The 15,625-nt window shown below is 33.0% G+C and overlaps 1 protein-coding gene across 2 annotated transcripts; it reads left to right on the top strand.

Annotated features, from left to right (window-relative positions):
- The first annotated feature begins 2,799 nt into the window (after window positions 1-2,799).
- LOC110728520 (protein LSD1-like) lies at window positions 2,800-15,164 on the top strand. Of its 2 annotated transcripts, XM_021908160.1 has the most exons (7): window positions 2,808-3,048; window positions 3,246-3,371; window positions 6,537-6,656; window positions 10,710-10,822; window positions 14,309-14,374; window positions 14,614-14,685; window positions 14,781-15,164. In XM_021908160.1, exons 2-7 carry the CDS (start codon window positions 3,251-3,253, stop codon window positions 14,820-14,822), a joined length of 534 nt encoding a protein of 177 aa, XP_021763852.1. In that variant the 5' UTR covers window positions 2,808-3,048; window positions 3,246-3,250; the 3' UTR covers window positions 14,823-15,164. The 2 variants fall into 2 exon arrangements, with proteins under 2 accessions (XP_021763854.1, XP_021763852.1); XM_021908162.1 differs by lacking the exon at window positions 14,309-14,374 and having other exon boundaries at window positions 2,800-3,048.
- The last annotated feature ends 461 nt before the right edge of the window (window positions 15,165-15,625 follow it).

Raw genomic sequence — 15,625 nt, 5'->3', positions numbered from 1 at the left:
ATTTTCCGACAGATTGGAAAAACATGTCCGTCGGAAATCGGCCTATTTCTAGTAGTGTTTACTCTCTATATAAACTATTGACTATCAATAAACAAAATAAAGCTTCTATCACCCAACAATAACAATAACAATATCAATCCAGATATTCAGCAAAAATAAACTTTTCACTTTCCAAACAAACACTATTTAACTATTACAAGCTTTGCTCATTAAAGCCGAATGAGCAAAATTTACAACATGTTGTACAACTGGTTGTCTGATATATGAGCTGTAGAGGGAGTATTACGTAGGATGCACGGACACTTCGTCCAACAGCCGTGTCCGTGTCCGACACCGTGTCGGACACCAACACTCGTTCGACACACGACGGACACACATAAAAATTTCATCCGGTTTTTTTAATATATTTAGGCACTTTGAGACAAATCGTATCCTACTATGATACGATCTGGTTTGCATTTTGATATGTCACCTCATCTTTTTAACTTTTTTAATTAGAAAGTTAAGATAAAGTATGAGAGTAAAAGGTAAGAGTTATAATACGAGCGTCTTCAAAACACGTTTCATAGCACATTATTGTATGTGAATTAGGAGAATATTATTTAGCTACGGTAAATGACTTGTTTTAAGGTTAATTATTTAGTGTTTTGTTGAATAGGTTGTCAAAATCTCTTTTTTTTATATATTATTTGTCTTGTTATTTGTCGTACCTGTGTCCCCTATTTTAGGATTGCCGTTTTTCCGTGTCCGTATCGTACCCGTGTCCGTGTCCGTGTCCGTATCGGTGCAACCTAGATGTATTACACAATTTTATTTCTTTATTGTACTAAAGTCTATTATGAAGTACGAAGTATTATATTATAAAAGTATTTATTTCTATTTTTCTAAATGTATGGTTGCGGGTATGAGGTGGTTACAAAGTGGGGCGGGGGTAGGGGCGGGGGCGGGTATGACCTAAAATCCACCCTGTCCTAGATTTCACCGAAATACAAGCCTTTTTGTTAGACAAAAGACTCTGATCGAATTTTAGCCCTCACAATTTTTTTGGTCTAGACACTTTGAAAGTGAGGGAGAAGACCGGAAAGTAAGAAATCCCCACCCTAACGTCAAGTTAAAAATGTACAATATTTTATGAGTTAACTACATAATTAGGCCCTAAGTTCTTACTTTTTTCATTCTTTGGATATTCACTTTTTTTTTCACTCTTTGAGTAATATAACCAATTTTCCGGCCAACTAACCCCCAACTCACCGTTAACTTAAGCTAATTAAAAATTTCTTTATTTATTTATTTATTTTCTTTGTTATTAAAAAAAAATTAATTTTTTTCAAACAAAAAATCAACTACATTAAATTATATCCATCTTCAAGCCTAGAACAGGGGAGTGGGAGTTCTGCAATGGCTCCACCGCTCCAGTTAATTCCTTTTCATATTTTACAACCATATATATTTTCCCTAAACAAACATCTATTGACCATAACCTAGTGTTAGAGGAGTCAAATTAACACATAATTCAAGGAATTTTGCGACAATTAAGATAAAAAAATTCAGATCATCCTTTGTTTTGGGTAACAACCCCTTAATTTTGATCAAACCCTAGCATTAATTCGACTAACACAAGCCACATTTAGATCAAACAAAGATCAGACAACAAAAAAAAAACATTTAGAAAAAACACAAAATCAAGATAATTTTAAGGCAAATAGCATGACAAAGTGTTTTTCATCCCCAAAAAACCAAAACCTAACTCGTGAAATCCACTATTTCATACAAAAAAACAAAAAACCCGATTTAATGAAGAAAAAAACAAAAACAATATTGTAGAATCGTATATACCTTAGTTGTTGGAACAAAATCGTTGTCTTTTTCCCCAATCTAGCTACAATCCACGAAAATTTCTCTGTTAAAGCTTCAATAACACACTTCAAAAGAAGAAAAAAAAACAAATGAAAAGGGGAAGGGGAAGGGAAAGTTAATTCCTCACATTTCAATTGTATTGTTATACGTGCTTAGCTGTAATTCCAAAAAAAAAGAAAATCAGTTAGGTTAACCCAAGGCCCTATCTTTTTAACCCAAGAACTATCTTTTGCTAATGTATTTATTTAATTTGGCCGGATTTTGGGTTTGTGTACCCAAACGGTGAAAAAAAAAATAGAGTACTCAAACGTTGAAAAAAGTAAGAAGTTAGGGCCTAATTGTGTAGTTAACTCAATATTTTATTATCTATTAACTATTACTAAAACAAAACGTGCTGATGTCATCAATTCCTTAAAGTGTCTTATGTGTCAAGGTCTTATTAAAAAAATTTCCCTCCAAACTTCAATATGATGTCATCATTTTTTATTTATTTATTTTTTTTTAATTTTTTGCCCTTTCATTTTACTTGCTTGAAATTAGGACAAAGTAGGTATGAAACTAAAAATCTGAAACTTGAATTTTGTATCAATATTGTTGTATACTCCGTACTAATTTTGGATATTCCTAATGTACAACAATATTTAATAAATATAGATATGTGTCTTTAACTTCCACTCTAAACGTATAAGCTCAATAGATAATACAACATTAAATATATTTTGTCTAACCATCATTTTAATATATTTTCAATAACATAGTAAATATTATGTAGCATAAAAAAAATAACCATAAAAAAAAAGATTATTTACATTTTTTTTTATATTTATAAAAAACATCTTTATACAAAAAAATTTAAAAAGTTATCAACAACCAAAGATATAAAAAAAAAAATACGGATTAATTACTTATCACCGCCGTATAACCACTGAGAGTAAAAATTTCTCGGTGATTGGATTTCATCTCCCTTACACGGTGTTCTCCGTAGTAGCTCCGTAATATTTTATCATTCACGATTGTCAAAGTAATTTACTGGATTCGGTCTTTTCTCATCTGAAAAATCAAAAAGGGCGTCCTTCTTCCTTCCTCCTCCTTTACTCCATCCTCCAATTTGAGGATTTTGAGAGGAAAGGATTTCGGGTTTATTCAATCTTTTTCCACAAATTCGAATTCCAAGACTCACCCGTTTTTTAGGTAAATCAATTCTTGTCTAATCTTCTTTCTAAATTTGATTGATTTTATTCAATTTTGCTTATATAATTTAGTTAGCCATGCTTTAAAAAAAAAAATTAAAAATTCAGATTTGGGGTTTCATTTGAATTGAACACGGTAAAACCCTCTTGAATTTGTAGTATTTATGATAACAATTTTGTGATGATTGAATGCAACAGTTAATATGCAGAGCCAAGTTGTATGCAATGGTTGTAGAACTGTTCTTTTATACCCGAGAGGTGCAACCAATGTTCGTTGTGCCGTTTGTAATATAGTTACCCCGGTCCAATCGACGGCCGCTACAGGTACTTTAAATATGTGTATGATTTATTTATTCTTTATCGTAGTTAATTCCAGAATGTGAATTTTCTGCATTATTTTTCGGTGTTTGGGGATAGGCGGGGTTGAGAGGTAGGCAAGAAAACTGTGTGAGGATTCGAAGTTTAATTTACTTGAATTAAACTAATTTACCGATAAAGGTACAATTGGCTCAAGTAGCAACATAATGATATGTTTGGAATTCTGAAGATTATAGTGAATTCAAAGTGTATGATTAAGTAAAACTAATTTACTGATAAGAGTGCAATTGGTTCGATTAGCGTGACATAATTATATGTTAAGAATTTGGATGATTATAGTAAGAGCATGAATTCTAATGTGGGAATGATCTAGGACTAGTTCTAATCATTCAGGGTTTTGGGTCAGGCAGGGGGTGGGGAATGGTGAAGAAACTGTAGTCCTCTCCTTCTATCATTTATTAATCATTTTAATCACCACTCCTATCTTTCATCTGTCAGAGTTGATGCCTAAATCTCTCTCTCTCTCTCTCTCTCTCTCTCTCTCTCTCTCTCTCTCTCTCTCTCGAACATATTACTCACTTAGTAGGATATATTATTGCAAAGGTAAATTCTGGATAAGAAAGTGACATAACTTTGGTGATCAAGTCAGTACTGTGTACAATTACATTTAGTGAGCACTGAAAGCGAAGAGAAGGAGCTAGAAGTTGTAATTCTACAATGAAAATTAAAAAAACGTATAACTTAGCAGGTTTTTCAAAATCAACCAATTTTGCAATGCTTATGGTTTTCAATGAAACGTATAACTTAGCAGGTTTTTCAAAATCAACCAATTCCAAGATGATAGTGAGAGACATGGTTTGGAATGAAAAAGACGTATATCATAAAAATTGTTGACATTGTTAAAAATATATATTGAGATATTTATATGAATGTGAGGAGTGCACCAGTTCATATAAATATATATTGGAATGAAAAAGAAGTATATCATAATAATATGTTGACATTGTTAAGGATATATATGAATGGTTTGGGCATGTAAGACGGAGACCCAAGGGTGCACCGGTTCGAAGAGTGGGACCATGGAGGGGTTAAACGAGGGAGAGGGAAACCGAAAATGACTTGGTTGGAAGGAGTTATGAAGGATATGAAGTATATGGATTTGCATGCGGATGAAGTATTGGATCGTAAGGGATGGAGGAGGAAGTTTTTTGTGGATGTTCGCACGGAATAATAAAATTTGGTTCATGTAGCCGACCCCATTTATGGGATTAAGGCTTTGATTGATTGATTTATTGATATGAATATGAGGAGTGATGGAAGATTTGCATATCGTGATTCATAGAACCGCAATATATACTTTCCTCTTTTCAATAATAGTAAATGGATTAACAAGTTAGAGCAATGGAAACAACAGTTTTAGTGTCTCGAGGGTATAGGATAAGTTGGAATAAAACCAAGGACATGGTGTGTGATGAGGACATAGTGACATGTGGACATTAGATGGTAAGGTATTTCCCTTTAGTGAATTTTGTTGAGGAATGTAACTTATAGGATTTAATTTGGTTGACTGAAATCGAGAGCACCAATAGTAATACTATAGGATTGCTTAAGTGGAGAGCATCAACGGTGATATTGCTGGACCGTTGTGTCATGGCTTTTAAATCGACATTTTTATGTTCGTTGCAATGTTAGGTATCTAGGAAAGATCATATTAAGATGATGGGTGTAGAAAATGTGTTTATACAAAAATTGTGTGCGAAAGCCTCGAGGGGATTGAAATGGGAGTGTAGGTAGGGTAGAGTTGTGGATATTGAAGAAAAAGGTAAGCGAGAACTAAGTACGTTGATTTGAGCATAAGATGCATTGATAAGGAAAGTGGAGAGTTGGGATGATGAGCATATGTCCCTAATTGGAAGAAGAGGAAAAGGTTCTTTGTGGATGAATATGAGAGAGAACTTCTTGGTTCACCTTATCCTTTTGGGCTAAAGGCTTTGCCATTGTTATTATTTTTGGAAATTTTTTATGCTTGACTCCTTAATTTCGGTTGCTCTTGAGCAAAATCTTGGACTGCAACATTATACAGTTATCTTTGTGACAACGAAAATAGGGGTTAGAGGGAAGGCCCTTGGTGCATCCTAATACTTGCAATTGACAGCAGTGGCGGAGCCACAAATTTCCATTGGGGGGACAAATAAACGTTGTATAGTTTGACAAAAATATTGGGAAAAAAAATCAATACTTGAACAAATAATTAGTTAAATAATTAAAGTTTTACAAAATTCAAAATACTTGATAAAGAAATCTAACATCATATACTAATTATTCCTCCTCCGATGGTACATTATTAGTATTTGAATAGTGACGGGTCTATAAATATTTACTTATGGGTTGGAATTTTGACGAATTCTAACATAAGATAATATAGATAATTAAATGCACTTATCATTATTCCTTATTACAACCATAATTTATTGTTAAAAATAATGGAAGGCAAATTGTCTTAGACATTTATAGTACAAAAAATTAAAGAAACCAAAATGCTTTAACTAAAAAAAAAAGTTAAAATAAAAAAAGTAAACAAAAAAATTAAAGAAAATAAAAAACGTAATATGCTTTAACTAAAAAATAAGGTAAAATAAGAAAATGTAAAGGCCAGATATAGGTATTGATCCCGGGTTGAGCAAATCTCACTTGTGGGGCTTTACCACTGCACCATTTAAGTTGTTGAATGTATTATTACGCATGCAATAATATTTATTACATATATTTTATTAAGCTGATTATTTTTATTTTATTTTTTTTAAAGTGGGGGGACAGCTGTCTCCCCTTTCCCAGGCTGGCTCCGCCCCTGATTGACAGAACACATTAAGCATATATGAATAACTGTGAGATGCTTGTGTTCATAGCTATCTAAATTATTAAGCATATACCGGATATAGGTAAATTAGAATATATGAGTAAAACTTTAGAACATCTACCTACATCCTAATTTACCAATATCCGGTATATAAACTTTAGAATATATTCTAATTTACCTATATCCGGTATATAATAAAGTTTTACTCAGATATTCTAATTTACCTATATCTGTTCATAGCATTCAATTTGTCGTGATCCTTAATTGTGATCGTTTGTCTACATATATGCTCTAATGGATTTTTTTTTCCATAGGATTGGAAATGGATCAGATCATATGTGGGTGTTGTCATACCTTACTCATGTACTCACGGGGGGCGACAAGTGTGAGATGCTTGTGCTGTCACACTGTGAATCTAACAAATTCCTCTCCAGGTACTAAATTCTATGTTGCATGTATGAGAAGTGGTGGATAAAACCTGTCAATTGTTCACTTATGTAAACGAAAGATATCTCATAATTGTAGGCTAATATTCTAGCTGTTTGAGCTTCTAAGCATCCATAGTTTGAGATGCAAGTAATTCTGTAATATTGTCATGTTGATTGTGTTACTCGGGGTTTTATCTATAGTTTTTCCTGAATACCTATACCTTGTTTTATTGGAAAATAACAAGTTTTATTCAACTTATTACCCTTGAGTACACAGGAAACTAACTACCAAACCAAGGAGTAACTGTTGGGAATACATTTGCCAATATCAAGTACTTTCCATGTTAAACTCCTTGCAACTTATGTCAAGACACAAGCCCACGTGGCTGTTTAGTTGCTGCCCATATCTGGCCCAAACTGCTTTCCCACACTCACTTGTCTGCTTGAACCCTATCCTGGACAGAGATTCACCTTGTGTTTTTTGACCCACTAAAATAACATGAAGGTAGAAGATTTAGAATTTACAGAAGGGAAACCCATTTTAACTTGTGTCAATCATAATCAGTAACTTGAGTATTGCAATTTTCATTCTAAACAGTATGAAGTATATCTCTTTATTAGTGGGCAAGGGGTTTGTGGATAGTTATCTTTACAAGTTTGAATTGTTTATCTTAGTATGTCCTGCCCCTGTTACTTGTGGCATTTTAATGCTAGTTGACACAAGTTCCTTTTATTTGAAAACATTCTGTCAGACATCAACATTTATGGAATCATGGGTACAAAATGGGTTAGAAAAAGACATACTGGAATTCTATATATATATATTGAGATACACTTCAGTCATCCTGTCATAGCATACATGCTAGAATAACTGTTTGTCTGTTCCACACTCATGAAATCATAGATGCAAAATGGGTTAGAAAAGGACATACTGGAAGTTCGACTCACTTTGCAATTGCGCGGTCTCCAATGAACATCTTTGACCATGAATAACTCCAGTTGTGTATAAGTGAAATTTGTAAAAAGTTGATATTTGGATTATTTATAATAAGGGGAATCTAATATGATCTCACATGCTAATTTATTTATAGTGTATAGCTTATAAAATGTGATCAAAGTTATTTTATTTTGACCATATGAATAGTAAGTGAGTCGAACTTTCAGAAACGGAAGTAGTACACATGCATACATACATACATACATACATATATATATATATATATATATATATATATATATATATATATATATATATATATATATGTATAGGGTTGGGATCCAGTGAGAAGGGCACTTAAGGTGAGAAGTGTGGATACATTAAGTATCTGTTATAGGTACATCAAGTTAATATTAAGGATACATCAAGTAATTATTGCAAATACATCAACAAATTCACTTGATCAAACAAAAGTAGACATGGCTTTCTTTCACCCTTCCCCTGAATCCATATCTCACCTTTGGCACTCGTGACTACTTTAAAAAAAAAGTAGTGTTACAAGTTTCTGTTCAAACTTATAATATAGTTACAGATACATTAATAGAATATTATAGATACATTACTAGTATACTACAGGTACATGACTAGCATATTGAAGGTACATTACTAGTATACTACAGATACAATAGTCTAGTGTACTGGTATATAACAAGTACATCGAGACAAAATTTGTTTCCATCAATTTTGTTTGACTCAACAGAGATGAGTAGATTCAATATGCAATTATCATAAGAATTTGTAATAATCCAAATTAAACTCCAAATTTAAAAATTTTCATCATCTTCACTATTGATAAATCAGATTCATACAGTCAATTTGTCAACAAATCACCTTCAAACCTCATATATGAGTACAATCTCTATCATTTTCTAGGCCTTTTTTCTGTCCAATGAGATTCGGCAATCGACAATGGCAAGTTGAGTGATTATAGTGAAGGGAAAGAGGGTTAAGTTAACGTCGCTGAAATTGCCAGTAAAGGGTTATTGGAGGAGAAAGAAATCATACTTGTAAAGAGGTGGGGGCGAAATCTTATACAATTAATTGGAACAAATTAGAAGCTATGTTAATGGATTAAATGTTGAGAGTTTAGCTGAGAAAACTAGGGAGGGAGATAGAGGCTTGCTTGGCCAGAAAACGAAATAATAATCATGGTGTAGTAGCTTTCCGTTTTGACTTTAAAGCTTTAAGTGACTAACAATCAAGTTATAATCCCGACTGCAAATATCAAGAATTGATGGCTGAGATTGTTTCTCACCCTTCTCACCATAAGAGCTCTTCTCATATGATCCTAAATATATATATAAGATACACTCCAATTATCTTGTCATATCTGTATTTGACTTGTACATGTCAGATATTGTTTAATCAAATAGTTAAATGTGCTAATTTTGTGAGAGAAGCCTTAAAGAATCATCTGTTATTATATTTTTTAGTTTTAATTATTTTCAAAACAGTCATTGTTCACCAATATATGTGCCTGAAATATACTTATACAAAACTAGTTTCTCCCTCTGTTCTTTTTTTTATCTTCCTACTTTCCATATAGACAACTTTCCATATAGTCAGTTCTCTCTCTCTCTCTCTCTCTTTTCTTTTTTATTTTATTTTTATTTTTAAATTTTTAAGTTTTTTATTTTTTATTTTTCTACTTTTGCTTTATTCCTAATATAGTTAAAGAAATTTCCATCTTCATCTCTCCTTAGCCCACCACATGGTCCACATTACAGTATATAATAATACCATTGTATCTACACAACTTTCTCTTTCCTACCCAAAAAGTAAACAAGGGACCCACTATTCACTTACCCTTTTTTCCTTTTTATTTTCCATGGTAAGTAGGAAGATAATAAAAGAACGGAGAGAGTACTATGGTTAAATATATTTTCTAAAGAATTTATATGTTCTATACTTTTACTGGCCTGATAATGCAATGAATAGTAATAAAATAGGGAATTAAGGATAACGTAAAGGAACACCTTAGGAGAGTTCTTTTCTAAAAGCAATAGACTTCTTGATTGGTGAGGATATCTGGTCGGTTCCTGGAAATATTGTGGAAAACTTGCAAGTGTTTTCTGCTTTCCACATTTGAAGAGTTTGTGTAACATAGGTAACATTTAAAAAGATAGTGAAATAACTTTAATGGCATGGTGCTGCTGCCGGATGTTTTTACATACTTACTAGGCATTGCCTGGATTGAGTCGTTGCTTGTAAAATTAGATTAAAAGAAACTTTTCAAATGAATATAGGCGGGGATAAGAATCGTAAGATGATTTAATCACTTTGATGATATAAGCTAATAACAATTGAAAATAGATTATAGAAGTAATGAAAATTAAATAGTAGTATTGTACACAATTTCTGTTTAATTTTGTTCTCCTCTAGATAGAACTTATTATAGTTTGGTGTGGTAAGCTAAATAATAAAATGGCATAGATCAGATGGTAATTTTTTGCTTTTAAATTGGGAGGTTAAGGGTTCAAGTCTTGATTGCCGCCCTTTTATGTGAGGAGCATATTCGAGTTGAATGTATGTTAAAGAGGAGAAGGCAACATGTGGCATGATAGCATTATTATTCTTGTGTTCTAGGAATAGATCTTGGATATAGTTCATGAAATGACTTTATCTTGGTGTCCAATAGCTTATGAAAGAACCTTCCAAAACGTATGTCAGATGGAATACTGAGGATTTGTAACAAGCACGACTTGAGGTGTTTGATTAGGAGACTTTGATTATTCACTCTACTGTTTTCTGTCTTAGAAATTAGTTTCATGTCATGATATACACTCTTTTCAGTCTTGCTCGTCTGTCAGTTTGAACTTTCTCAAAATTTTGATGTTCTTCAAATTTGAATGTTGTTTTGTTTTACTTGTATATATTGTTTTGTACTTTTTTGAAGTTTATGTTTGATGCACCCCCTTAAAATGGCTTAAAGTGCAATTTCTTTTATAAATTTGATAATCAAATCTTCATGGAATATTGGGATCTGATAATTTGACTTTGTTGTCTGAACGTGAAATTTTCTTTGCTAATTTCCTCTGTTCTTTTTATGTGGTCATGAATAGTGTCGAACCAGTTTGCCACAGTGCGATGTGGAAGCTGCCAGATGGCACTTATGTATTCATATGGAGCTCCATCAGTTAAATGTGCTGTTTGTCACTATATCACAAATGTTGGAGTAAGTTCATTAAGTCTCTACATTGTTATGCTAAGGGCTCCTTTTCTAATTATTTATTTTTTATTTTATTTTATTCTATATTATTTTATTGTGTGTTGCTTTTCCTGTTTTTTCCACATATCTTGTGGTTGATTCTGCTGAAAATTGGAATCACATGTTCTTTTATAAGGTGCAGTTGGAGAAGGATAGCTCTTTGTATAAGTGATCCGAATTTAAGTCCAATTGAAAGAAATGCCATAAAGTTAATTAGCATCCTGAACATGGAGAAAGGCATAGCTGGAATTTATGGTTAATTGTCTAGAATGAGACAATATTTCCAAGCTAATAATAGCCATGAAAGTTTATAAAAGCTCCTTTGCAACCAAAACTTAAGTAACGGTTATATAAAAAAATGCCACCCTGAATTTGATTTTCTGATGCTTGAGAGGGTAATTTCAGATTTATGCTATGAGGATTGACAATTGAATTGAGGCAAATTGCTATCATCAAGTGTTGCATTGTCAGAGTTTAAAGTGATTGTCTTTTGACCTAAGGTTTTCAAGGACTAAAAAAACTCAGTTATCAAAATATATACTACTGCAATATCCTGGAGATTTTATAAATGTCAGCAGTCATCTTATAAAACACTAAGGTTATAAATATAGTGACTTTGAGTGAGTCCAGAATCTATCTAAAAAGTTGATATTTCTGTCATTCACTTCAACAATTCTAACTCTTTTTCTATTACTCACATGCTCATTTCTTCCACGTTTCGTCCCTTTGAATTGGAACTTCATTTCTTCCTTCTACCTATTTTCTTCTCATCTTCTCCCTTATTTATTTATTTTAATATTTTCTTCCTCCCTCTTTTTTCCTTTATTTAAATTCAAAATTTTGCACTCGACATGCTTTTTAATTCATAATTTTAGGTCAATATTCCTTTTAACCATCACCAATTCCCTGTTTTGAACTAATGCTTATTGTATCTGACTCTAGAAATTGAAATTTCAACCTAACAAAATGTACTAATTTTATTACCTTAAAATTCAAAAGATGGAAATTATTGCTATATATATATATATATATATATATATATATATATATATATATATATATATATATATGTATAATTTTTTTAAGAAAAAGGCAAATTCTCAATAGTAATGCTTTGGTTTTTTTTTTTCTTCCCTAATTATCTTTGGTCAACCAAATAAAAACTTTATCACAAAGGACCATCCATTTATGTTGAAAACTCTTCTCCATGGCATTAATAAGGATTACTGCTAAATTCTTAGTTAAATTTTGTGATTTCATGCTAATTAAGAAGTTAAAATTAAAACTTCACTATTGTGTCTCAAAATCCTAAAACAATTTCTATCCCAATTCCTCCACTTTCTTCCCCTCGTGTTTGAACGTTGGCAGCCATAATGGACTCCCTTAAGCTTATTTTACTTGTTTTTACCATTACAACCACCACTTCCCTGATGCCTTATAGCCACCACCAATACTCAGTGCCATCTCTGTCTCTCTCTCTTTTCTAGCACTTGTTTTTTCTCTCTCAATTTTAGCTGATCCCTCTCATCCCCTTACAAACTACCATGAAATGACATCATTCTCTATTACCAGATGAGACAACCATTATTACAGCCAACCATCCAACTTCCTTATCTCTTCTACTTTGTAACCTAAACTTATAAATTTTACAACTTGTGCTAGTTTTTATGAAAGCTAATTTCTTCACATTAGTCATTGTGGATTGCTTATGTGGTCAAGGTGTAATTTTGACCCATTTTAAGCTTCTTTCCATAGTAGCTATGAAAATTTTGTTGGAAGAAGCATGTGTCCATGGAGATATTTTTTAAGAGTCAGTGTGAAGGGCATTGTCATTAGTTCACAATAAAATCAGTTAATTAATTACAACAAGAATTTGACATAGTTCCCTTTCAAATGTCATGAAGCAAGATTTAATTTAAATTTAGGGGCAATTGTGATAGTAATTTTTATTTTATTGTAAAGATGGCCAGAAATAATTAAAAAAACTATACGCTACCATTGAAATTTCTCAAAAGAATAAGATTCGTGACATTCGTCCTAACTTGAATCTTACAGCCGCCACAAAATTTATACACTTTAAGAATACAGCCCTCTCAACCACCCTCACCACCATATTTTCTCTCTCCTCCCTCTCCACCACCCTCACCATGCTTTTTTCTTTCTTCTCCCAAACACCACCATATTTTCTCTCTCCTCCCTCATAACCACCACCAGCACTGTACCACGAGTTGTCACTGCCCCTCCTCTTGTGACCACTAGTAGCTGTCGCCTCTCCTCTCGTCAGATCGAGTCACTGGACTCACCGTCGCCCCTTCTCTTGTGAGATCGTGTTGCCGTGCGCCCTTCCTCTCGTGAAATCCAAGTCGTTGCTGCCGCCTCTTCTACCCTCCTCAAGTGGGTTTGTGGTGAGGGGTAATTTTAGAGGTGCATGGCTAGGGTGGTTACAGCCCCCTTATGGGGTGGGTGGTATGGTGGTTGCAGGCTAACTAGGGGTGGTGGCGTGACTGAGGGTGGGTTTCGGGTAGGCGGGGTGGGTTTTTGGTAGGTTTCGGCAGTTTCTGGTGGTTGCGGGGTGGGTTTCTGGTGGTTAGGGTGGATGGGTGTTGGTGGTGATAAGGTGGTTGCTGATGTAAATTTGGTGGTATGGTGGTGATTAATCATTTGCTCATATGTTTATTTAGACTCTTTAGAAGTTTTGTCTTGGGAAATGTGCAAGGAATTTTGTTGCACAAAATAAGAAACGGAGTAAATATGTTAGTTTGTTTGAAGGTAATTTTATCACCGGAATTGGTCTTACTATCCTTTTGCTTACATTTCAGAAAAGCCATAAAGTTGGGGGTTTGAATCGGAGAAGTTTCATAAACTGAAAAAAATGTGATAAAAAATAAACTTTTTTCTTTGTATGTGATGGAATTTGGCCCTAGATGTTAGCCATGGGAGGGCTATATATATGGGAAGGAAGGAGGAAGATAAGATCATGTGCAGAAGCAAGAAAAAGATCGACCAATGTGATGAGGAGAGAGATAGAGAGAGCATGTGAGGGGGGAGGAGATTAACTGTGAATCACTTGCCAAAAATGAAGCAAATTTTGAGACTCATCAGGAGTTATATTGACTTATTAACCACATTTTAGCATTGAGGTGGTGTTTTAAAAAACATTGTTTGGTAAAAAAGTTTTTCACAAAAATAGTTATTAAAGGTGCTATGTATCATAAACTTAATATATGATAAGGTAGATTTTCCTTGAAAATTAGCTGAATCTAATCAAAGGTAGAGCTAAATATGGTCATGTCAACCTGTTTAAAGTCACTTTAGCATGGATCACATTTTGGACCAATTGATATTTAAGTTGCCTGAATATCTAGTTGTATCAGGAGCTTAGTACTTCAATTATTATGGTGCTTTAGGTAAAATTTGTCTTTATTGAAGTTTTACTATTAATGTGTTCTCCAGACTGCCAATGGATCAGGTTCAGTTCATAGACAAAATGGTGTAGCTACCTCATCATCAACTTCCACAGTAAGTGCTAGAATCACGATTAAATACGAGTTGTCTCTATGACTTTCTTAGTCTGTAGTCACCATCCAAAAGGATAAATTACTCTTCCTAATATGTGACGTTATGACTTGGTTCTGTTTCTAAAATTATCATGTGGTATCCTTTATCTATAGGACTTTGACGTAATTATTTGTAGACACCTGGTCTTGTTTGTATATGTTATTCTTATAAAACATGCCATATTCTTGTGTGTTATGCAGCCTGTCCCAAGTTCCCAAAGTCAAACCGTGGTTGTGGAAAACCCTATGTCATTTGACGGAAGTGGTAAATTGGTAATGTCCTATGATTCCTCCCTTTCCTGATTGTATTTGTAATTTTTCTGGTCATTCGAAGCAAGAACTAACTTGCAGCTGTTTAACTTCGGCAGGTTAGTAATGTCGTTGTTGGGGTTACTACAGAAAAGAAATAATTTCTGGTGTAACTGCTCGGTGTCTTTCTCCTTTTTGTGAAAAGCGGATCTTGATTTATTCTGATAATTTGCTTTGTTCACTGAGCCCCTTGTGTATCCTTGTATTTGGTATATTTCAATCAACCAATTGCTTATTGTGAATGTTGTAATTATTATTAATCTTACGGGAAGGGTTCTTTTATTTTATTCATATCTGTTATAGTGTGATTCCATTGAATATATGTATAGTAAAAATTTAAATCGAATTTGTTGTTCAGGACATTTAAGCACGAAGACAAGTTTGAATGAAATAGAGACTGCATATTCTGTTCAATATTTCAATAAATTGCTCTTTATGATTCTCGTGCTGGAGTTACATCATGACGGCTTTGGTTTATAGTTATACTAGTACGTGTTCCGGGCGTTGCCCCGAATACCCATTTTAGAAAGTGTACTTACTTGAGGGCATGTTTTGTATAATTATTATAATTTATAATTATTATTATAATAATTATTATTATTAGTATTTATATATATTTTTAAAATATTAGATACAAAAAGAGAGTAGGAACACTACCTATTATTCTTTTTTTATAATTGTGTGAAAAGAAGAGTGCGTCAAAAAAAGTTAAAAGCAATTATTTTTTTAACACGTAAAATCAACTGATTATATTATTGGCCTAATTGGATCATTTGTAATATATGGCTGGTAAATGGGCTATAGAGGCTTTGTAAAATAATGAAAGTAATTTTTTTTTATTTTATTTTTATTTTGTGTTAAAGAATATTATCAAATGAAATTAAATTAAAGTAGAGTACTTTCA

Source organism: Chenopodium quinoa, unplaced genomic scaffold, assembly GCF_001683475.1.
Source record: "Chenopodium quinoa cultivar QQ74 unplaced genomic scaffold, ASM168347v1, whole genome shotgun sequence".
Lineage (NCBI taxonomy): Eukaryota > Viridiplantae > Streptophyta > Magnoliopsida > Caryophyllales > Amaranthaceae > Chenopodium > Chenopodium quinoa.
The sequence above is the reverse complement of the archived record's forward strand: the minus strand, read 5'-3'. Positions and strand labels throughout refer to the sequence as shown.